Source organism: Lissotriton vulgaris, chromosome 2_1 (assembly GCF_964263255.1).
Source record: "Lissotriton vulgaris chromosome 2_1, aLisVul1.2, whole genome shotgun sequence".
Lineage (NCBI taxonomy): Eukaryota > Metazoa > Chordata > Amphibia > Caudata > Salamandridae > Lissotriton > Lissotriton vulgaris.
The window spans coordinates 372,373,586-372,397,693 of record NC_141687.1 but is presented as its reverse complement, the minus strand read 5'-3'; the positions used below and the strand labels follow the sequence as shown (position 1 = coordinate 372,397,693).

Genomic DNA, 24,108 nt, shown 5'->3' with positions numbered 1-24,108 from the left:
TAAGAATATGTTTGTAGTATGCAGTGCTGTAGACTCACATGCTTTGCATACTCCTGCAATCTAGCGTTGGGCTTGGACGTGTGCAACTTCTTTTTAACGCCAAAGTCTTTCGAGTCATGAGGTATAGTGACTCTTCCTATGACTGATAAAGCGCATGGGCATCAGCTCCTTTGTTAGACTGATTTTCTGCACGGCCGGTGAAGATGAAAATAAAGCAAAAAAAAGCAGAAGATGGCCATACTAAGAACGAAAAAAGAAAGGCATCTGCAACAACCTGAAGTTTCTGGGGAGGAAGTTGGACACATATACACTCTACAGTACATGCTACAAACAAATGCTTACAAGGTAACATTTTCCGTTTGTTCTGCACAGATTGCAAAGCAGATTTCCCGTAAGGGGTGGCTAGCCAAAGGAATGCATAGCATTGGGCAAAATTAGCTTGATGGAATGCAAGAACATCCACACAGTAATGCTTATTGAACATGTGTGGTATGGACTTAGTAGCTACTTTAAATATATCAACTATGGGAATGTTATCAAGGAAAGCAATGAAGGCCCATTTTTTGCAGGTAGTGGTGCCTGGGTCTTGTAGACAGATGCCTTTTGGCTATATCATAGCAAGTGTGAATGCTTTGACTACCCACCTGACAATGCCTGCCTTGGCCTTTGTTTGGCTCTGTGATTGAGACAGAGTTGTGTCTTGTGAAAAGGCGTTAGTCAATCTTCGTAGTACACCAGAGTTGTTTTGACGTCTAGTTTGTGAACAGCCTTCTCCATCAGCAGTCTGAGTGTGGGAAGAACACCAGGGGATCAATAGTTTGGTTAGGAGGGAAGAAAGATACCTCCTTGGGTGGAAATTTTAGATTAGTTCAAAGGACGATTGGATCATTGCACACATAATTGAAGGGCTCCTTCAGAGTAAGAGCTTGAAGCTCACTTACTCACCTAAGAGATGAAATGTCACCTAGTAAAGCCACCTTCCGAGAGAGAAATTGGAGAGGGCACAAATGAAGGGGCTCTAAAGGAGGGTCCAAAAGGTTGAGAGAGGACAATGTTGAAGTTTCAGACGTGGGCTGGGGCTACCCGAGGTGGAGTACACCTTGTAAGTCCTTTCATAAAAGCTTTGCCAACTGAGACCCTGAACAAGGAAGACTGTTCTCTATTTGAGGGTAAGCTGCAACTGCAGTGAAGTAAAGATGAACAGATGTATAGGCGAAGCCTGATGTCTGCAGGTAGCAAACTATGACTTGGACTGATGGTTTGAGATCATTAAATGTGTGTAGGAAGGCAGTAAAAGACAAACCTCTTCCATTCAGCCTTATAGCAGAGCAATGTGGTTGGTCTGCAGGTCTCCTTAAGCATGGACACACACTCAGCAGGCATATTGAGGTATCCAAATTCTAATATTTCAGCAGCCAAATCACAAGAAAGAGTTGCCTGGGGGTTGGTGCCTGATGGTGCCCTGATTCTGGGTGAGAAGGTCTGGCGAGTTGGGCAGCTTCTCATGGGGCACTAGGGGCGGGTCGAGGAGGGTGGTGAACTTGGCCTATGTGGGAATTATCAGGCTGAGGGATGTATGCTAAAGCCTCCGACCACGTATGCAGTAAGAGTGGGGGAGGGGGAAAAGCGTATGCAAATATTCCTGACCCAGAGGCGGTTTCTGGGGGTGGGTGGAGGGGCTACGCCCATCCAATTAAATGTGCTATGGATGGTAATTGCAAAAAGCAATTACTATCCTATTTAAATTATGCTAAAAGCAACCACTGCCTTGGCCTGCCTAGTCCGTGTTCTAAAATGGACGTCTGACAGTTTGAATTAGACACATGCGCTAATGTGCATGTGCCAGTTGGCAGCAGTGAAAGTTAAGTAGTACAGACTTACATGCCAGCCCGATTCTTCAATAATTGGGTCCTCTGGGACCACCAGCAAATTATGCTCAAAAATGTAACATTCTGAAGCAGTCCCAGCATGTACAGTATCAGTCCTGTACTCCAGGGTCTGCTGGTTTTTACCACTCCTCCCTGTCCCAGGTCGTCACAGGGTGACGACTGGAAAGGGAGGCGTTGCATCATTTGGTGCTCCACCTCTTTTTGTTTTAAGAGCCCCTCTCACTTGTTGAGATCATTTGCAAGATGGCCTGACATCAGAGTCATGCGACTCAACTCATGGCTCTGTTATTTTCACGTGCTCTAAAAAGCTACACTGCGAATGCTTCGGCGCATTGAGTATTCTGTTTAGAGCATTCCAGCAGAGAGGGGATTTCAGGAACTGTAGCTGTTCCTTGTTGAAAGGAAGCACTGTGAACTGTTGCTGTGCAGTGTCTCGGTCTCCTGCGAAATCGGACAACAAGACTACTGGGGTGAGTGATTTTGACTTCTCTTTACATATCCTTCGCTCTCTGGTTCAGTTTCTCCTCCCTTTAACACCTTCCTTTTGCCCACTGTCCTTGCCTGACGCTTTCTCCTTTTACAGGTATTTCCTCTACCTCTCTTTCTCAAGTAGCAGCAGCAGTGCTACTACCAGAGGGAAAGAGAGGAAAACGAAATTGTGCCGTAGGCAAAAAAAACAGCACTTGCCAACAGCACTTTGGCAACATAAGCATTCTAAATTCTGCCAGATGAGAATGCTTTTTAAATACTTCTATCGAAGACGTAGGTTCTGTGTCTACAAAGCAAGTCCCCTAATCACATTAAATTAGGCAACTTGCTTTCTAGACATAGAACGTAGTATTTTCCGAGACGTCATTTATCCCGGATGTACGATTTAGGTTTACAAAGCAAGTTTCCAATTCAATTAGGCAACTTGCTTTCTAGACACAGAACATACGTGCTGGATGAGCAGCATCGGTCTTGGTTGCTTCACAGTTTGCCCGAATCTTGAATTCTGGCTAAAATTGTGATAACTGCTCTGAAATCTATATTAAGAGGACAAGGACTGGATGACAATGTTGTCACACAGAAAGGAAAATGATCAAAGGCGGACCTCTCCACTGCACCGCACATACAGTTCAAATTGTACACTACAGTGCACTTCTCTTCCAATACCAGCCATTGTATGGTATTGCTGCTAAGCAGAGGAAATCTTGGCAAAACAAAAGGTGGAATGGTGCACCCACACACAAATTGATTGGCTAGTTTAAGTCCATTAGAAAAGTTCTTGCTTTATTCGAATCCAATATTTAAAGTTGTAAAATTCAAAGGCTTAAAAACCTCCAGCCTCTACAATGTTTAGATCATCCAACGAAAATTCCATATCTCTAGTCTCATTATTTTCGAGATATAAGAGACACTGTATGCTCTGTATATCAACGATAGAGTGTCCCATAGGTGTTCGTTTAACAACATGAGTCACAGGCTTTTCCAAATGCTAGTTAAAGAATTTCTTTACATTCAACACCCGTATAAATTTGAATAAATCAATATGCACATTTGTCATGTCCCCCCTTCTCCGTGGGACAGAAGTACATTCCCTTACATAACACTTCAATTTCATCAGTATCCTGATGACCCTGTTTAGAGAGAACTGGACTCTAGCAGAGGGATCTCCAAGAGCTTGTTGATACTTGCACCAGAGAAATTGGCACAACTCCAGTCTGCGTGTAGCAGAACCAGTACATCGACCCTGTTGTGGCAGTAGAATCAACACATTCCACTAAGAACCACTGCATTGCGTCCGGAACCAACGCATCAGAGCCACTGCATTGGGAAGGTTGACGCTTCGTCCCTCCAGCATAGATTACCCGGCGCATTGTCTTCAGAATCGACCCCGTGAAAGAAAATGCTCGCATCAGCTAGACTGCGGGCTCGAAAACGATGCATCGCTCATCTGCACTCAGCATCTCGCTGTTGCCACAGGCTCATGGTACTCTGTTCACAGAGCCTGCATGGCTCTTGTCCCAAGCCAGCGCTTCATCACCATCAACCTGAACTGTTGACTTTGGCCTGGTTCAGTGCGAGCAGATAATCCCCGTTGGCTCTTATTGCTTCTAAGAGCTAGAACTCTTTATTCTATAAAAATTCATTACTCAACTTCTACTTATTGAATTTTTGTTGTTTTGGTCTCGATTCATTTAATAAAATCACTGTCTATTTTTTTAAACCTGTGTCGAGTCTTTTTGGGGTGTTTTCATAGTATTGCAGTGTGTGTGTTACACAAATACTTTACACATTGCCTCTTTAGTTAAGACGGACTGCTCTGTGCCAAGCTACCAGCCAGTGAGCAAAGGTTATCTTTTAATGTGCATCTGACTTAACTTGACTAGCATTGCCGTTCCCGCTTTAACATGGTGCATATCTCTGCCAACCAGAAATCCAATTTGTAACAGTGGTGAAGTTGGAAGAGAAGGGGAGAGGATGGAGGAGAAGGTCATGGTTTAGGTGGCAGAGGACTAGTGTCCCTGTCGTGATGCTTTCTGATCTTTGCTGGAGGGGGAGGCTCAGAGGAAAACTCCTCCTCGAAAGTCATCTTAGTCTTATGAGGGATAGTGTCTTGGATTTTTGAAGGATGCTTAGTGATAATCTCGCCGGTCTGTTGGTAGATTAAATCCACTTCTGCCTCACATCAAGGTTTTCCTGTAGGCGCTACATGATGGGCTGCTCCAAATCCTGGGATCCAGCAGAAGACAAGGCAATGGGCGACAAGCGTTTCAGCTGCAAAGGAGCCTTTTGGCTCTTGGCGTCAATGGAGTCTTCATAGCAGAGGACAGCTTTTTGACCACTTTCGGTGTTGGTACTGAAGAACAATTTTTACTTACCTGTAAACAGGTGGTTCTCCAGTATTGGTGTCTTTCATAGATTCACATGCTTGAATATTCCCCGTCGTCGGAGTGGGAGTCCCACGGTAAATAAAATAGCAATAACCTACTAATAATAAGTAATTGTAAAACATAACAGATGAAATACACATTAGAAAAACAGGCACTAAATGCCTAGACATAATTCCTCATAGGAATCCATGAATAGAGAAAAAACACTTGTAGCCTATTCCTGTCATTATGTTGGTCCAAACTGTAGCCAATCAGGTGCCAGCAGTCCTCCAGAACCTTCTCCTCAGAGCTCAACACCTCACATTTTCGTAGCACAAGAGTGACCACAGAGTCTATGAGGAGAAGAGAGCCTCTGAGGGGAGGAGGGTGGGTCGCATGTAAATCTTTGAAAGACACCAATGCTGGAGAACCACCTGTTTACAGGTAAGTAACAATTGTTCTTCTCTAGTACTAGGGTGTCTTTCATAGATTCACATGCTTGAATATAGAATAGAAAGCAGTAATATCGGAAGAAAACTTCCCAGTCATGATACACATGCATAGACTTATAAAACCAAAATGCGTATAGTCATGCAAAACATACAGTAATAAGGTAAACCATAATGGAGGAGGGAAGAAAAAGATTGCGAAGCACAGCCTGTCCCACTGCAGTGTCTGCTTCGTTGATGACACCCGGGCAGTAGTGTTTCGTAAACGTGTGCCTGCTTGACCACGTGGCTGCTCTGCAGATCTGATGCAGCGGCACACTGGCGAACAGGGCAGTTGAAGACGACATCGCCCTGGTCGAATGAGCCCTCACTGAAGACTGAAGAGGCTTGCCTGCCTGTTGATGGCAGAAAGCGATGGCTGAGGAAACCCAACTAGCAATTGTAGGTTTGGTAACTGGACGCCCTTTGTGGAAACGTCCATAAGCTATGAACAGTTGATCAGCTTTACGAAAAGGGGCTGTTTTGCTGATGTAAAACTTTAAGCACCTTTTAATGTCTAAGGAGTGCAAACGCTGCTCCGCTGGAGACTGTGGATTAGCAAAGAAAGTCTTCAGGAAAACAGGTTTGTTGATGTGGAAATCTGAAGGCACCTTAGGCAGGAATGTTGGATTAGTGCGAAGCACTACACAGTCAGGTCGAAACTGCAGAAATGGAGGATTTATAGTGAAGGCATGGATATCACTTACGCAACGAGAAGATGTCAGCGCAAGGAAAAGAGCAACCTTCCACGTGAGAAACTTCAAGTCTGCCTTGTGTATAGGTTCGAAAAGTGCTTTCATGAATTGTGACAACACGATGTTAAGGTGCCAAGTAGGAGGAGGGCGCCGAATCGGTGCGAACCTGCGAAATAATCCTTTGAAAAATTGGCGTATTATCCTGGAAGAACAAAGGGAAGTGACGCCATCCTGACGAAAGCGGGAAATTGGCGCCAGAAAAACTCTCAAAGTTGAATGCGAGAGTCCAGACTGAGCAAGTTGCAAAAAGAATGGAAGGAGCTGCGCAGGCGTGGAATGAATGGGATGGATCCCAGCAGCTGCGCACCAATGGCAGAATCTCTTCCATTTAAGTTTATAGGTTTTAACAGTTGACGGAGCTCTAGCCTGAGCGAGGATGTCTCTACACTCTGGTGGGATGGCTAGGTGAGCAAATTCAAGGTGCTCAGGTTCCAAGCTGACAAATTCAGAGAGGAGGGGTCTGGATGGCAAATCTGACCCCTGTCCATCGTGAGAAGGTCCACCCGAGGACGAAGACGGATGGGCTCGTGGGATAGAAGAAGTAGCTCTGAAAACCACGCTTGACGAGGCCATCTGGGGGCGATCAGAAGAATGTGGCAAGGCTGTCTCCGCATTTTCCACAATACCCGAGGCACCAGAAGGATTGAAGGAAAAGCGTAAGCAAACAGATTGCACCAATTCATCAAAAGGGCATTGCCCTGTGATCCTCGGTGGAGATGCCAGCTTGCATAAGATGGGCATTTCCGGTTCTGTGGTGTGGCAAAGAGATCCAGCGGTGGATGCCCCCATTTCTGAAAAATCAGCTCGAGTGATTGATGGTGCAACTCCCACTCGTGGGTCGATGACGTGGACCTGCTGAGGGAATCCGCTAGGATGTTGGAAACTCCTGGTAGATGGACTGCAGTAAGAGTGACTTGATGACTTAGAGCCCAGTCCCAGATCGATTGCGCCAGATGCAACAAGATTGGAGACTTTGTTCCGCCCTGCCTGTTTATATAATGCATGCTGGTTGTGTTGTCCGTCTGAATAAGGACTGACTCTCCTTGGATCAAGAGATGAAAGGAAAAATGGCCATCAGCTCCAGCCTGTTGATGTTCCAGGCTCTCTGAGGCAAAGTCCACTTGCCCTTTATGGACAGGCCTTGAAGATGAGCACCCCATCCCTCCAACGAGGCATCCGTCGTCAGAGTAAGTTCCGGAGTGATGGAAAGGAACGACGACCCTGTCGAAGGATTGGATGGCCGCGCCCACCATTTGAGGGCCCCTCTCATGCGGGCGGTGACACAGACTAGGTCGTTGAAAGAACCGGTGACCTGGCGCCACTGTCCATCCAGTTCCTCTTGAATGGGACGCGTCCGTAATCTGCAATTTGGGATCAATGCAATGCACGATGACGCTATTCCTAGAAATGATTTTAATAGTCGGACAGAAACGGACTGTCTTGCGCCCGAGAGAGACACCAATTGAAGAATCTTGTGTTGTCGCTACCGAGACAGAAATGCTTTTGCAAGAGCCGTATTTAACATGGCCCCTAAAAAGAAAGTTCTTGCAGGTTGCTGGATGTAATTGGGACTTGGCCATGTTGATGGATAGACCGAGGGAGCGAAACACCACCTGACAAAGGCGAGTGTCCTGAAGCAGCTGCGTACGAGATTGAGATTTTAGGAGACAGTCGTCCAGGTAAGGAAAAATCTGTACACCCTGAAGAAGTAGATAAGCTACCACAGGAGCCAACACCTTCGTAAAGACGCGAGGGGCTGAACGTAGGCCGAAAGGCAGTACTTTTAACTGGAAATCCCTCCGTCCCACGCGGAAACGTAAATACTTCTGATGTTGCGGTAGAATAGGGACATGAAAGTAGGCGTCTTGGAGGTCGATAGTTGCCATGAAATCCTCCACTCAGAGTAGTCGTAAGATCTCCACCAGCGTTAACATGCGGAAGGATTGGCACTTGAGATATTTGTTGAGTGCTCGTAAATCCAATATCGGCCTCCAATCCAGCGTCTTCTTTATGAAAAGGAAAAAATGGGAATAAAATCCCATTCCCCGTTGAGACTTTGGTACCACTACGACGGCACCCTTCTGTATCATAAGGAAAACTTGATGTAATAGTTCCCTGATGTGTGGAGTGGGCGGAGGAAGTTTGACGAACTCCAGAGCATGGCCTTTCTCTACGATGTTCAGAACCCAACGGTCCGAAGTGATGGGGGACCATTGAGAACAGGGAGATTCGACCTCCAACTTTTTGGGGTAAAGGCAAGTCATTGTCGCTTGGGAGCAGATCCCCTGTAAGAAGATCTCCCTCGATAGGTTTTAGAAGACTGTTGTCGCGAAGACTGCTGCAGGGTGTTTGAATAGTGTTGGTTGCCTTGGTTGTAGGAACAGTATTGAGTGTTTCCTCCTTGAAAAGTAGACGAGGTGCCGCGTCCACGTGCACCCCGAAAGGGCTGTTTTCGAAACTGCAAAGTTCCTCGAGAGCAAGCAGTGTCCGTGTCTTTTGTAATGGACTGTAGAGCTTCAGCAACATGAGCCCCAAACAAAGACTCGCCGTCATACGGCATATCCAGGATCTTTGCTTGTACCTCCTGTCGGAAAGATGTGGAATGCAACCAACCTTGTCTACGTAGAACCGCTGCTCCAGCGAGTTGCCGAAAACCAGTGCAGGCGATGTCAACAGCACAATCAATTATCTCCTCCGATGTTCTCTCCCTTTTTTGGAGATGTTGCAAAATTAAGGCCACATAAGCTGTCATGTCCGCCCACATTTGGCGGTCGTAACGCCCCAAAATGGCCAAAGCATTGGCCGCTCTCACTGTGGTGGAAGCCATCGTAGAAAACTTGCGGCCTATAGCATCCATGCGACGACCTTCGCGATCTGGTGGGGCAGTAACAGCAGATGCAGGATTCCGTGAACGACGCTGAGCTGCTTGTGTAACTACTGAATCTGTTTTTGGCTGTCCAATGAGGCACGCTGGAGTACCAACAGGTGCCTTGTACTTCTTTTTCAACCTGGCCATCTGAGCCGGAAGTGTATTAGGGGTCTGCATCAATTTTACTCCTTCGGCCCAAATAAAGCCAATTATTGGCACAATATGGACTTGTTTGAATGGCTGGTTTTTAAAGTCATAGAGAAAACAATCCTCCTCTCTCTGGACTCTAGGCAACTTGAAGCGTTGGGCTGCCCTATCCATCAGCGGATGGAAACTCGCAATATCTACAGGAGGAGAATCCCCTGGTGCAACCGGAGATGGGGATGGTGTTTGAACTTGGTAATTATCCCACTCCGCCATATCGTCATCCTCATCATCACGAAACTCACCATCTTCGCGGTCAGGAGAAACCTCATCCTCATCGTCTGCATACACAGTTGTGTGTATCCGAACAGATGTTTGAACTTGAGGAGCAGAAGTAGGCAGAGGTGCCAAAGGAGCCGGAGCCGGCATAGTAACCGATGGCAGAATAGCAGGGGCTGGGTACTTGTGGAGATGACGGAAAACGTCTGTTGTAGTCGTCCAACATATGTTGAAGATTAGAGATAAGCGACAAGGGTAGCGTCGCCGTGGGAGCTTGAACCGGCGTAGTTTCCTGCTGGAAATATTGGTCCTCATCATCGTTACTGTAATCTTGGCACTTGATGACCAAATCAGATGGACTACGTGCTGCTCTAAATGATTCGTGAACATCTTCTTCTGAGTCCTGCTCCGAGTCTGTGGCAAACACAGGCGAGGGAGGCTGCGGATCACTGGTGATGGAAATCTGGTCCACAGGCACCTTGCGGCGTTAGTGAAGAGATTCAACATCGGCAGATCCAGTGGACGACAATGGCAACATTGGCAGTGAGGCAAATGTAGAAGAAGTCGTCGATGGAGCCACACTGGCAGCATCCGGTACAGTCGACGGTACCGCCGTCGACAGTAATGGCGTCGACGATGCCTTCGTCGACGAAGTAGACAACAAAGATGACTTCTTTTTTGTTGACGGAGCAGTCGTCGATGGTGTGGTCATCGACGGTGCGGTCGTCGACTGTGTGGACGTCGACGGTGCAGATGTCGACGAGGCTGTCGAGGAGGCTGATTTCTTCACACCCTTCATCGACGATGACTTGGTCGTCGACGGGGGAAGGCTTCTTCGTCGACGACGATGCAATGGGAATGACAGACGGTACAGTCTTGAAACTAAATGCTACCTTCGTCGACGACGTCGACGAGACAGTCGTCGATGATCCATCAGCAAACATCGTCGTCACCGTCGTCGTCGATGATCCGGAGACGGCAGATTTCGTTGACGGAACGACTGTCGACGGTCCCGTCGACGCAGAAGCATGTTTTTTCACAAAAACATGAGCAGAAGATGTAGTAGACGCCTGAGAGCCAGGTCTCGTGGGCATGGACGTAGTAGGTAGAGGTGAAGACACCGCAGGGGCCAAAGAGAGGGACATCTTCGTCTTCTTGATGAAAGGTGAGGGCAACTCCTGCACACTACTACGTTTAGATACTGCTTGGGAACGACCAGAAGTGAAACTTTCGGCATCAGAAAGTACACCATCCTTGTCCTTGAGTCTCTGAAGCCATAACAGAAGGCGGCCTTCCCTGTCCTTTAGAGTTTTTGTGGAGAAAGTTCTACAGAACTTACACTTTCCCACTTCATGGTCGGGGTAAAGACAGTAAATACACTTACTGTGTGGATCCTCTGAATAAAGAAGCAGCTTTCCACAAGAAGAGCAAGGTCTGAAGAGAGATTTCTTACTTGTAGACATTCTGAAAAGCACAGGAAAACCTGAAGAAACTGAGAAAACTGAGCAGAGCTCAGGGAGACTCCCTTACACACGACATGAGGTAGAAAATCTAAGGTGTTGAGCTCTGAGGAGAAGGTTCTGGAGGACTGCTGGCGCCTGATTGGCTACAGTTTGGACCAACATAATGACAGGAATATGCTACAAGTGTTTTTTCTCTATTTATGGATTCCTATGAGGAATTATGTCTAGGCATTTACTGCCTGTTTTTCTAATGTGTATTTCATCTGTTATGTTTTACATTTACATATTATTAGTATGTTATTGCTATTTTATTTACTGTGGGACTCCCACTCCGACGACGGGGAATATTCAAGCATGTGAATCTATGAAAGACACCCTAATACTGGAGAAAAAGCTTTCAGCATGGAAGGTATTTAAGGCACCGGAGGCGAGGTCTTGTGTGACTGTTTTAGAACCCGTGGTGGACTCTGAACCGGATCCAAATTTCTTTGGTCAGTGCCGAAAATGGCCTACAGGCAGTTGTTGATGGGAAGCCAGACAGTAGGTCTCAGGGACTGGACGCTGAATCCCCTTGAGAGTTATGTTCATCCTGTGTTGGGTATAGGGAGGTGGTACAGGGAGGGATGATGTACTCATGGTCTACGTCTTGCCGGGTGGTTTCACTTTCAGGATGTGTGGCTACTCAGTCTTGAACTCCAAGTGGGAGCTTTGCTCGGGGCTGAAGTGCAGGGTCTCCTCACCCAAGGTTCCCAGTTCTGGTTCCTTCTCAACATTTCCATCCCCAAAGAGGTTAGGTGCGTTGTCTTTTTGTCACTGAGCCATAGTTGTCGATAACTTAACATAATATTGCAGCGAAAGGATAAATAGACAGAGCAGAAGGTCAAATTATGCTCTGGGCACAGACAAAGGTTGCAGACTTGATGGAGATCGGTATAGGAGTACTTTGAGTGACACTGTGGACAGTACTGTAAGGGAGACCTATTACTAAGTCTGCATTCTTGGAGAAGAGAGACGAAGTAGAAGGCTCCAGGAGGGGTCCAGGCCACAAAAGGGGTGTATTGTAGAAACCGGTCACCGACCAGAAAAGATTAGAAAAAAGATCAAACATACCACGATCGATGATTGCTTTCACCAATAGAAATGGAAGAACCAAAAGGCATCCGACGACAAACACCGTGCGATGTCGATCCGAAAGTCACTGGGTACACGTTCGAACCAGATGGCAGAACAAAATAATTTAACAATGGAGTTGATGCTTATGCAGATAACCAGTCATAGGAGGAGGCACTATACCTTGTGACTTGAAAGACTTCTTAAAAAAAAAAAAAAACACGCTGCAGATGTCTGAGCCAAACACTAGATGGCAGGAGTATACACAGCTTGTGTATATCTACAGCTACTAAAAGCCACACACATTTTCCTCCCTTCATGTTACCAGGGATGTGGAATTCCTATAGCCCGATGCTCAGGACATAACCCTTTGGCTGCCAGTTTGCTGCACCACAATATGGATCAGGGAAGGGCACTGTCTGCAGTTAAGCTAATATTTTTATCGATATGTTAATGCTGTTCAAACTTGTATTTATGGTTCATTAATTGAAAGCCTTTATTAATAGGGTGAGCGCTCCAAGTAAATGTTGTAAGCTCTGACTGCACTACTGACAGTGGTTTCAGTATAAAAATGTGTACCCATGTTTTCAAAATGTATCAATATGAGACTATGTATAATGCTCCCAAAATACTCTATGATTTGATGCAATTATTTGTAGAACCTTGAAAGCAAGTTTTAAGATTCTTTGCTTTCAAAATAAAATGTTCATAAAAAATGAAAGCGGGAAAAAAAACTTTTTGCTAAACTACTGGAAAATTTCAGGTACCATTTCTTAGCAACATCATTTAGTAACATGTGTTGATGCATGCTAGTATTTTCCCAAAATTATTCATAATGGAAAATCAGTGTAACCAGTTTCAATAAGATTATGGGAAACAAAAATAAACAAGCATTGTCAAAGCATGTAGGTCTGAAATTGGTGGTCAGCTTTTTAGTTTTGTCATTGTGTGACTTGTTTTGGCATGGTTTTTATAAAACCCTATTGGTGTAGGAGCTGCCGGGCCCCTCAGCATTTAACAAACATTGGCAAAAGAAAAAAATGGTCTCAAAAAGCACACACTGCCACAGCAGTTACTGGCAGGGAACAAAACTACTTTGTGTGCCAATATGCTCTTTGTGAAAGAGCAGAATGCTGTCAATCACAGAGTAGCCAGCCGATACAGAGTGAGTGGGAGAATTTTAATAAACACAAAAAGTGGAAAAGGGGAGACCACCGACCACATTTAGCAAATCTTCTCTCATAGTGTAGTATGATTAGGATTAGCACAGACTAAATTAGAGACCCAATTAAATAAAGTCTCAAAAGTTGAAGGAATTGACCCGATCAGGGCCACCCGAGTCACTCGCGACCACCTTTCAGCCTTCCATACAAATGAAGAGTCGGTCAGACAGTAGAGAATGCAAACCAAGTATATTTATTCAGATACACTTGAGCAAAGCCCAGTTTCTGTGGATTGCTGCAGAGGGTCCGACATCAGCAAAAAGATGATACATTATGTACGATTCAGAACCAATGAAGGCACTTGCGTATTCCAAAACCACCCCGACAGAGTCCAAGTACCTGTTCCGTGGTGTATCTCAGCTGGTAGTCTATTTAATTTCTGTATGGCCGAATAAACATTAGGAGCGTTATCAGGTATGTAAACGACTGCTGCGAATGGCACAACTGTCCCCTCCCCTATCTGCAAGTTTGACATGTAACACCATTCTGTTCTGCAAAGTGACTAATCTGCCTGGAGCTCAGCAGTGATATTTTTGATTATTGCTGCAATTGTATTGATAACCCCTTCAACAACTCTTGTTAGCTGGCGAATTTGAAGGCTATTAGCCAAAGGACCCCAATAAGGCAGTAGGACCTTCAAAACATCCCCAAATTGCTGTGCAGTAGTGTCAGTCTGATCTATATCTTTCATATCAACAAACCTCTTGACTCAGGACAAGGATGAATTTCTACGTTGCAATCGATGAGTTCGGTGATAGTTGGACGGAGCAATATATGCAGGGGGAAGAAGGATAAAGAGATAGCATGTACCCGACCATATCCTCGGGAGCCACACCCGAGCTTGTGACCCGCAAACAAAATAGACATTATGGGGTAGAATCAAAGGCGGACTATTTGTTGTATTCAATTTGTATGTGAAATTACACTTACTCTCACTCACCTTCATCTTCTCTGTCCCCTGGATGCAAAAACTATCTGTCGTATTAACCACTGGCACAGGTATCGGCTTATCTTAAGTAAGATTTTGACTCCGGAAGGATTGGAAGTACTCAGACTTGTTAAACCATTGGAAATCAGCCAACTCCATTCGAAACTATGCATTGTTATTTACTTTATGAAACGTGTTAAAACAAGACTTTGAGGACATCATCCCTAGAGACCCTTGTCCTGCCTTTCCTATGGGGGCAAACCCTTGAAATTAGCGCATATATTCAATCGCTGTGTGAGAATCAGTGTTATTTTTATACAATAAAAAATGGTATAAAGGAAAAAATACAGAACAATTTATGAATAGAGCACATTTAATTACCCTCTCCGCAGTTATTGTTATTCTTAACGAATGTATCAAAATCTATTTGTAGCATACACAAACAATGGCACCTAATCAATGACGAAAACAAAAACTGACATATCACAACATTCTTTACATCAACAGAAACAGAAATACATAACAGAATAACCCTAGAAAATTATTCTCACTAGTGCACCCTCTACAAATTTGGGCAAACCACTTAAAGGTAGTCAAAGTGAAACACCCAAGGCTTGTAGACTAGTTAACTTAGCTCTAGGTTGTCACCACGCAATTCCACAGATCACTATAATTCCAATGGCTCCTCATTATTTTTGTATTTTGTAAAGACTTATCTACACACCACCACGTGATTAGATTGAACAATTTGTATAGTGCACACTACAGAGACAGATTTGTCTCTCGGGCTCTGAAACAACAGGAATGTTTAGAACCAAACGCAGTGGTGTCACAAGGATGAAAGGCTGAGATTTGAACTGGTCATATGCAGGATAAACACACATCTTTGCCGAAGCAGCTGAGCTGTCCATGCTGTCTGCCATTCCAAGTAAGCATGCCATCCCAGATGTACTCTTTTAAAAGTTGACCTGGACTATTGCAGGGTATTTCATGATTTGGTCTGGCTAGTCACCTTTAGCTGTGAACTGACCGCACATCAATACAACACACTGGGGAAACAACACACTAAATTTAGAAAGGGGCTTTGGCTTGGCCCTTTCCAACCACTGGATTATTACGGTACAGTGCCAGAGGGGCAACGCCCACTGGGCTCTATTGCTGTAGAGTGTGGACCATATGGACACTCACAAGTCAGTTTTGTGGTCTAAATGACAGACATTTGTTATCCGATTTAATGGTGCTTGTTTATTTTAAAGTTTTATATAGAGCAAACCAGACTCTTGCGGTTATCGGAGAGCTTTACAGGGTAGATGTCAGTTACATAAATACAAAGGAAATAACATAGGGTTCACTGCTGGTCCGCTATAGTATAAAACCTACTATCATAAATACATGGGTATAAGATGCATAAAACATTCAATGTATATCAAGCGAAATATAGAAACAGTATCCAGGAGACCTGACTGGACAATAGACAATAAAAGGTTCTATGAAGAAGATACGTTGTGTAGCAATATAACAGTAGTCCATGCTCAAGTGAATTTAGCCATGAGAAGTGATTTCACTTATTTTTTTTAAAATGCCGTAGAAGAATTAAGTCTCGTTTCTGGGGGTAGAGCATTCCATATTCTGGGCGCCATCCCTGAAAAGGTTTGGGTATATGTTTTCTTCTTGTTGAATTTTTGCAGTTTCAGTAGAAGGGTTTTAGCACTTTTTGATGCTCTAACCCCACATGAGGGTGCCAGTTTCTATACCAAATAGCTAGGTGCATTGTGGTAAATGGCTTTATGCGTCATACATGCTATTTTCAGATGTACTCTAGCTTCAAAAGGTAGCCAATTAAGGGATTTTAAGTCAAGAGATATGTGGGAGCTTCTTTTGGAGCCTGTGATAAGTCTTGCTGTAGCATTGATTGAGGCTCTTAGAGGGGCCGTTGCAGCTCTGGGCAGGCCGCAGAGAGAGATACTCCCGTAGTCAATTCTTGGGATGACTAGAGCTTGTACTACTAGTTTGAAGTCCTTTTCCTGCAGGAAAGGTTTCAGTTCTCAGAATATGTCCCTGAAAATGTGCTCCTTTTGTCGCGTTGCTGATGTTTTTTTTTCCATATTGAGGTTTCTGTCCAGTGTAATTCCCAGCGATTTTGCTGAGTCAACGATGAGAGGTTGGCAGTTGAGTGCAGTAAGGTGTTTATTAGGAGGAATTCGGTTTTGAGGGCATTCAGTTTTAGATGGTTTTCGGCCAGCCAGGTCTGAGTTTTTCCGACAGTTGTGTTGAGCTCTTCGATGACTTCTAGGGTATGGATCTTAAGGTTTAATTGTGTGTCATCAGCAGACATGTGATATTGCACGTTAGACGAGTTGAGAATTTCAGTGAGTGGTTCCATGAATAAATTGAACAGTGTCGGAGATAGTGAAGATCCTTGAGGGACTCCTAACGTGACCGGGACAGGTTTGGACAATGAGTGGTTGACCTTAAATCGTTGCGATCTGTTCTGGAGGAACAAAGTGAACCAATTTATAACTGATCCAGATAGACATTCCGAAACACAGAATGGAACTATCAGGTTTTCGTGTTTGACGTGTTTGTTGTATTGACCTTGAAAGGATAAAAAGCTCAGTCGAACCTACGACCATGGGCTCAATCACGGTCTCCGTAATGGAAGGATCGGTCAACGGAGCCACCAAAGCTGGCTACTGACTGCCTTTCTCGCACCAGGTTATGTGGCCGCAGCTCTGCGTGGCTCCTGAGGGAGGATAAGGGTAGCTCTCACCGCTTACATGACTTTTATGTGTACAGGATATTTTCTTATAAAATCGGCTTTCCAACCACTGGACTGTTACGGTGAAGTGGCAGACGCGCAACGCCCACTGGGCTCTATTGCTGTAGAGTATAGACCATATAGACACTCAAAAAACAGTTTCTTGTTATTGATTTAATGGTGCTCGTTGTGTCGACCTTGAAAGGATAAACAGCTGAGTCGAACCTGCGACCATGGGCTCAATCACGGACCCCGTAAGGGAAGGATCGGTCAACAGAGCCACCAAAGCTGGCTAATGACTGCCTTTCTCACCCTGATTGCACCGGGTTATATTGCCGCAGCTCTGCAGGGCTCCTGAAGGAGGAGGAAAGCTCCAGAAAAAAAACAGCTGGCCCCTGCGGGCACCGCTGCTCGCAGAGGGAGAGCACGGGAAGCATCTCAGCAATGCAAACAGCCCTGCAGGGAAGGAGAGTGCTGGTGCTGAAGCGCGCACGTGAAAGCTCATTAGAACTAGAAGAAAAGAACAAGATGGCGTCGGCCTGTCCAGATGGGCCATCCTAAAAGTGGACAAGGCGGTAACCGAAAAGCCCGGATTTCAATCATGCGCCAGTGTTTAACCTAAACGATGACTTGTGCCAATTGAAAACAAGGGCAGGGCTTAAAGTCCCTTTCGAAACTGTACTGATTCCAAACGGCCCTCACCTGGCGAGAGCAGCTCGAGACAAAAACACAGTTTGGGGTCAACATTCCATGAAGTCTAAGGAAGGCACTGTAGCTACTTGCTCGCTAAATAATGGTTGCTCCCTTATTTAAGGAACTTTTTTAGAGCATAATTCCTTCAGGTCTTTCCCAGCTAATTCTTCCAAGGAAAAACAAGCACATATGGTAATATTGCAGGCAAAAATTACCACCTAACGCATAATATCCAATCCAATCCAATCTATAACTTTATTTCGGTCACATCAGACCATAAAAGCGCATTACATACATACAAACAACAACCAAGTTAATAAATAACATAAAACAGTATAAGACAATCATATTTACAGTCATTTACCAAACAACTATTCGTCCCTTCCATTTGTAACACAGAATCAAAGTTCATTAAAAGTTATCGATGATAGTGGGTAAGTTAAAAGGAAATTCCAAATATCCGGATACATCAATGCCTTCATACTTTTCTTTTCATAGGAAAAAAGTATACAGTTCCAAAGATAATTATTTTAAAATACTCCTACGCTTGTGCCACATCCCGTTTAAGAAACGTGAGACAGCAAAAACAATAGGGGGATGGGTATCATACTTTAAAACCCTAAAAGCTTGAGAATAATATCAAAATAGGTGACAAGTTTTGGAACTGCTTTCTCCGCAAACCATGCTTTGACTACAGCAAGATAGGTTTGAAAGTGACTGGCTCGGTAGGGTTCTTTAAAAGTAATGTAACCACTCCAAGCTTTATTTAACATGGAGCTTATCCAGTCAAAATAATAATCAACCTAAAAGAGCCAGGAATCAAATTTCTCAGATCTGTAACCCTCTTACAAAGATCTAATAAGGATGATGTACTTCAATTCCTAATGCAAAAGAACACAAAGCTTCCCGCTGTACTAATCAGTGACTTGGTAAGTTACAACTCAGAAAAAAAACACTGTGGTTTACTGTGGAATCAGTTTTAATAAAACATTAGAATTATTCAACACATAAAAAGTATTATTTATAAGCTAGTATTATAAGGCATGATACACCCATTCTTACTGATCCATTCAAATAACCTGAATTCTCCTGAATTAACTAATAACAACTGGATTTCATATATGTCAAACCATGTTTCCTACTAACATCAATTTAATTCCTCACCAGCAGTACAAGTTGTCTCCAAAAATAGATTTAATTACAGTCTCTAACATGCCCTTAGCATGGACAGCCATAAGTATACCATGTTGTGTCCCACACACTTCATTAACCCGACCCAATAGAACCCGTCATCCCACAGTTGACCACATAACCTGTACAAACACTAACTAGCACTGTTCCCTGGCCCCAAAATCAACATGCAGAACTCAACATCTAAATGTCTGTGCCCTTTGCTCTCACAATCACCACTACCAGACCCAACATAAAAAATTACTTCCTTGCTCCAGCACCCACACCATCGTAAGGCTCTGCAGCCATTATCATGGTCATAATCAGGGCACGAGTCGGGTGTACACGCAGGTAGACTGCGCCCACCCACTTTTTTCACAATGTGAACGCCATCCACCCTGCCAAGAACTTGGGCCCCACTGAATAATGTGCAGGAGTCATTTAAGACTCCTGCTGCGCCGTTAACAAAGGCCGAATTTGAGGAGTCATCAGGCCTCCTGTTGTTCGAGTCTCTTGGCTGGAAGCAGTCCGGAGCCTCACACCTGATGCAAATGAAGCGGAGGGGAAACAAATGCTCACACCTTGTTAGCACTTCACACATACAAGAGAGGCAGCTTTTCACTATGTTCAGTCCCTGTTTAGGAGATATGCATGCACTGTAAGAATATCAGATGTGTTTGTCTTTCCCAGTATTTACAACAAAACAAATTGTTATGTTATGTTATGTTAAAATAGGATTTCTATAGCGCTCAGCTACTCCGAGGAGTGTCCCGGTGCTTCAAACCCAATGCGGAAACAGAAACAGGCGAGCAAATGGTAAGTACTACTGAACAAACAACCAGGACTTCAAATCCTTCCTGAAGGCTAACAGGTTGACATTCCTTCTCAAGGAAACTGGCAAGGCATTCCAAAGTTGGGGCGCCAAACGCTGGAAAGCGCGACCTCCAATGCGTGTTCTTCTAATGCCCGGGACAGATGCCAAGGCCAGGGAAGCTGACCTCAGTGATCTGGATGGCTGATAGAAACCTAGCCTTTTCCTGATGTATTTGGCCCCGGCATCATGAAGCGCTTTGAAAGCAAGCGTAAGCGTCTTGAAAATGATCCGTTTTCGGATTGGGAGCCAATGAAGAGTTTAAAGTTATAAATATTGCATTTATATAGAGCTTAATTCCCCTGAGGAGGCGTTAAAATAATTTAAGTACCACTATTTTTTCTTGTAAAGCCCAACTCATTCCAATGCAGGGTGTCAGAGCGCTTTACATCAACATGTGCATATTACATGTACAATAAATTATATGTTTGTAGATGAATGTACAGGATGTGTTACATAAAACTGGGGGATTGTGTAGACGTCACATATCAGCTTCCATAGCTCATTGTGCTATTATCCTCGCAATGCGCTCAAACGTACACATGATAGACCTGCTAAACATATATGTGAGGGGGGCTTTAGATCTGATATCACTTCTTGTGATGCCACTTCGTTTAAAGTCGTGGCTTGTGATGTCACTTTCTATGATGTCAATTCCTGTGATGCCATGTGTGATGTCGCGGGGCTGTGATTTCGCAGGGCTGTGATGTCCCGGGGCTGTGATGCAGCGCGCGCCGTGATGTAGCCTACGCCGTGATGTAGCGCGCGCCGTGATGTAGCGCACGCCGTGATGTAGCAGTCACTTGCACACTGCCTAACTAGGTTAGGCCCCCCACTTCTTTATTTAGGACTTGTGCCCTGGTCATAATGATTATTGTCACTGCAGAAAGGAGTGTATGTTCACATAGGTGTTTCATGAGACTGAAAAGGTCATGCACTATGGTAAGACACAAAACTACTTTGGAATGAGATGGACAGTATGACTCTTTCTGAAGTGAAGTCACTTCTTTAGGCAATAATTTTCCTTACAAGGAGAAAGTCAGTACATATTTTAAGCATTCACCTATTCAATGATGATAATAGCATGGCAAATGCCAAAGATATTCATTAGCCAACTGCAGAATATGCTGGGGATTTTATGCTCTGAGTGTTTCTATTAGGACAGCAGGTACAATTATGTACACTGTCGGAGGACCACAATCTCTCTTCAAAGCAACCGTTAAAATCTAAGGCAAAAAAGTACCTTCAGATGACTTAAAGTATAGACTGACCGAATGATATCATCATCAACAGCTGGAATGTAGGCCTCCACCAGAAACTCTGATCCATAACATTAAGCCCTTACATCTCCACACACTTCACCTGCTTCTTAGTTTCAAAAGTCTCTCATCTGTCATGTCTGAGAAAGGTAGACACCAAGACATTCGAGTCCCTTGGAACTACCTAAAAAAGAACATGCAATTGCTTTTGAAAGCAATCTATTCAGTAGAGGGTAGTGGGAAAGGTGTACATGTAAGGTTCTCTCACACATTTCCTCTCTTGCATCAATACGTTCACTTACATCGCCAGGGCTGATGGTCAGCAAGTCATCATCCTCTTCGGAATCCTGACCTGATTCCCGGCCCTTTGAGGAATGAGGATTTGAAGGATGGATCCAGATCTCCAAGCGAGTAGTGTCTTCCCCAGAGTAGCCACATGTGGTTTTTCTGTTGTTCCCCCGACGGCATGGGCTGAGTTCCAGCTCCTGCCTCTTTCTCAACTCAATCTGCTCGGACTGGAGAAAACGACAAAAGATGTGCATGACTGAGAGCTAAAAGCTGATTTAGTCATGTTATGCCACCACTTCTGTACTGTCCCTAAGCATGAACATTGATCTGTACAGGGAACAAGCAATTGTACTCCTTGCACAACACACAGCATATGCACACTCCTACATGGTGTACAAGTCAATATACACATTCCTATACAGTGCACATACCAAACACACTCCCACATTTACATTCTCGCAGGATACACATATAGCACATTCAAGCACCTTGCATGCCCACGTTACCTAGCACTTGAGGTTATGTGATAAACCTATATCAGCTCTGAAAACAAACTGGTATTACCTGCGAAGTAAGTTTTATGCATAAAGCAATACCAGGTATCAACACCAGTTCAGACTGATGTTTTTGCTGGGTATTCTCATGCTTTTTCAACCATTTTTCAGCCTCATCTCTCATCTAGAGGGTTTCTGATGAATTAATAAGCATTTGGCCATCTCTTGAGCTTTTTCTCCCATTTAGGAGTCCTGGATAGACCATACCTCACTAGCTTCAAGACATCGTAGGCACTCTAATGTTGTCGAGCTATCTAGGGAAGACTCTACACAGACAAGGCCAACTTTTACATAGCGAACAAGGAGTAGTTTCTGTCCTGTAACTCCAGTTCTGTAGTAAGGGTATCTCTGTTATAGTCATAATCTAGTGAATAGTCCCGCCCATGTGCGTGGACTCCGGAGCAATCAAAAATAATCTCTTAAAGTGTCGGAAAAAAAGCAGAACTGCACAGACACTTAAGAGAGAATTTAAAGACAGATAATGCAGCCTATAAACAGGCTACACTGTCCAGTACTTCAACTAGAAATTCCACCAAAAATCCACAAACAGCACAGCCTGTCCAGATTTCCTTTGCCTTAGCAGCAAAAACCCTCTGGAATGATAGAGAGGAAGACATGGACAGACAAGCCCGATAGGCTGCCATTATGTGGCTCAAAACAGGATACTGTGCGTTTAAGAGAACTTTCTAGAACTTCACAGTATCCCAGAATGCACTGCAAGTCCCTTTTACTTTCAGTTCTTTTTGAAGGCGTAACACGCCAGACCTGTAGCATTCCTTACATGAATATCTCTCCACCGGGGAGGAGGGCGGGCGCTTATGACTATAACAGAGATACCCCTACTACAGAACTGGAGTTACAGGACAGAAACTACTCGACACCCAGCTCCTCTATCCTTTCCATTCCTTCAATTCCAACGTTAGGGACAACTTTGCAGAAGGAATGAGGGCCATCTCTAATTGGATGGCTGTCAACCGCCTCCAATGCAACGTTGGAAAAACGGAGCTAATGCTTTTTGGGAAAGCATCCTTACTGTGGTCCCCCGACTGGTGGCCCCTTGACTTGGGTCCAGTACCCACCCCTAAACTCACTGTAAAAAATCTAGGGGTGAAGCTGGATCGTGACCTTACCATGAAGGAACACGTGAATGCAGTTGCTGGGTCATGCTTTCACACCATCGGTCTGTTAAGAAGAGTCTTCCCCTACCTTTCTGACAGCTACAGAAAGACCCTAGTGCAGACTATGGTGATCAGCAAAATTGATTACTGTAATGGACTCCTTATTCAAGCCAATGAGAGTGCTATTAATCGCCTCCAAGTAGTCCAAAATACTGCAGCAAGACTGGTTCTGAATGCCCCCCCCAGAACTCCCTCTAAACCCCTGCTGCGTGAACTGCATTGGCTGCCAATAAGACAGCGCACCATATTCAAGATCTGTTGCATTGTCCACAAGTGCTTGTTCGGGAAAGGTCCTGACTACCTGGTCCAAAAGTTACCTGTCTATAAACCCGACAGAGCCTTGCGGTCAAGCAATCAATTGCTACTCAAAACCCCTCTTGTCAAAAAAACCAGACAAGGGGGCAGAGCATTCTCTTTGGTAGGGCCGAAGCTCTGGAACAATCTCCCAACTGACCTCAGGCAAACCAACAATCACTCCTCCTTCAGGAAAAAACTAAAAACTGTATTATTCCAGGAAGTTTAAATATTCCCATCATCAGTGTTCATCCGCTCTCTCTGTTCTATAGCAACTACTCCATCTTGCGAGCAAAGCGCGGAGATACCTCGTAAGGGGTCGATTCTTGCGCTATACAAGAACATAAAATAAATAAATAAATAGGGGATCTCTGTGTATAGTCATAATCTAGTGAATAGAATGGCAAGCCCATCCCCACACCAAAGAGGCAGTGGAGAAAAGAAATCAACACCACTATTGTGCGAACAAATTCCGCAGCGAAGCCTGTCCAACCTGAGCATCTGCCCTGGCATCAGTGTCCAGACAGTAATGCTTAGCAAAGGTATGAACCGACTTCCAAGTGGCGGCCTTGCAAATTTCTGCAATAGGAACATTACGGAGCAAAGCCGTCGTGGCAGCTTTGCCCCTGGTGGAATGAGCCTTAGGTTTACCTCCTAAGGTCTTATTAGCCTTCTGATAACACAGTTGTATGCAGGACACAAACACCTAGAGATGGACTGCTTAGAGGTCGCAAGACCCGTCCTGACCGATCCATAATTGATGAACAATTGGTCTGACCTACGAATATCTTTGGTCTTATCCAGATAAAATTTCAACACCCTCCTAACAACCAGGGAATGTAAGGACCTTTCCGCTGGAGATGAAGGATTCTGAAAAAACGTAGGCAAAGTTATAGTCTGGTTGACATGAAAATCAGAAATAACCTTGGGAAGAAATTTAGGGTCAGTACGCATAACAACCTTAGCAGCATGAAATACAGTATAAGGTTCTTGGCAACACAACGCCTGAATTTCACTCACCCTGCGGGCCGATGTAATGG

General features: G+C 44.5%; 1 protein-coding gene across 2 annotated transcripts in view; it reads right to left on the bottom strand.

Annotated features, from left to right (window-relative positions):
* The window catches only part of SMG6 (SMG6 nonsense mediated mRNA decay factor), a 1,283,123-nt gene that overhangs the window by 1,056,481 nt on the left and 202,534 nt on the right, over positions 1-24,108 (bottom strand). For both annotated transcript variants that reach the window (XM_086955188.1, XM_086955187.1), the window contains exon 8: positions 21,057-21,269. In XM_086955188.1, coding sequence (XP_086811314.1) covers positions 21,057-21,269 — 213 coding nt within the window. The remainder of the gene's footprint in view (positions 1-21,056; positions 21,270-24,108) is intronic.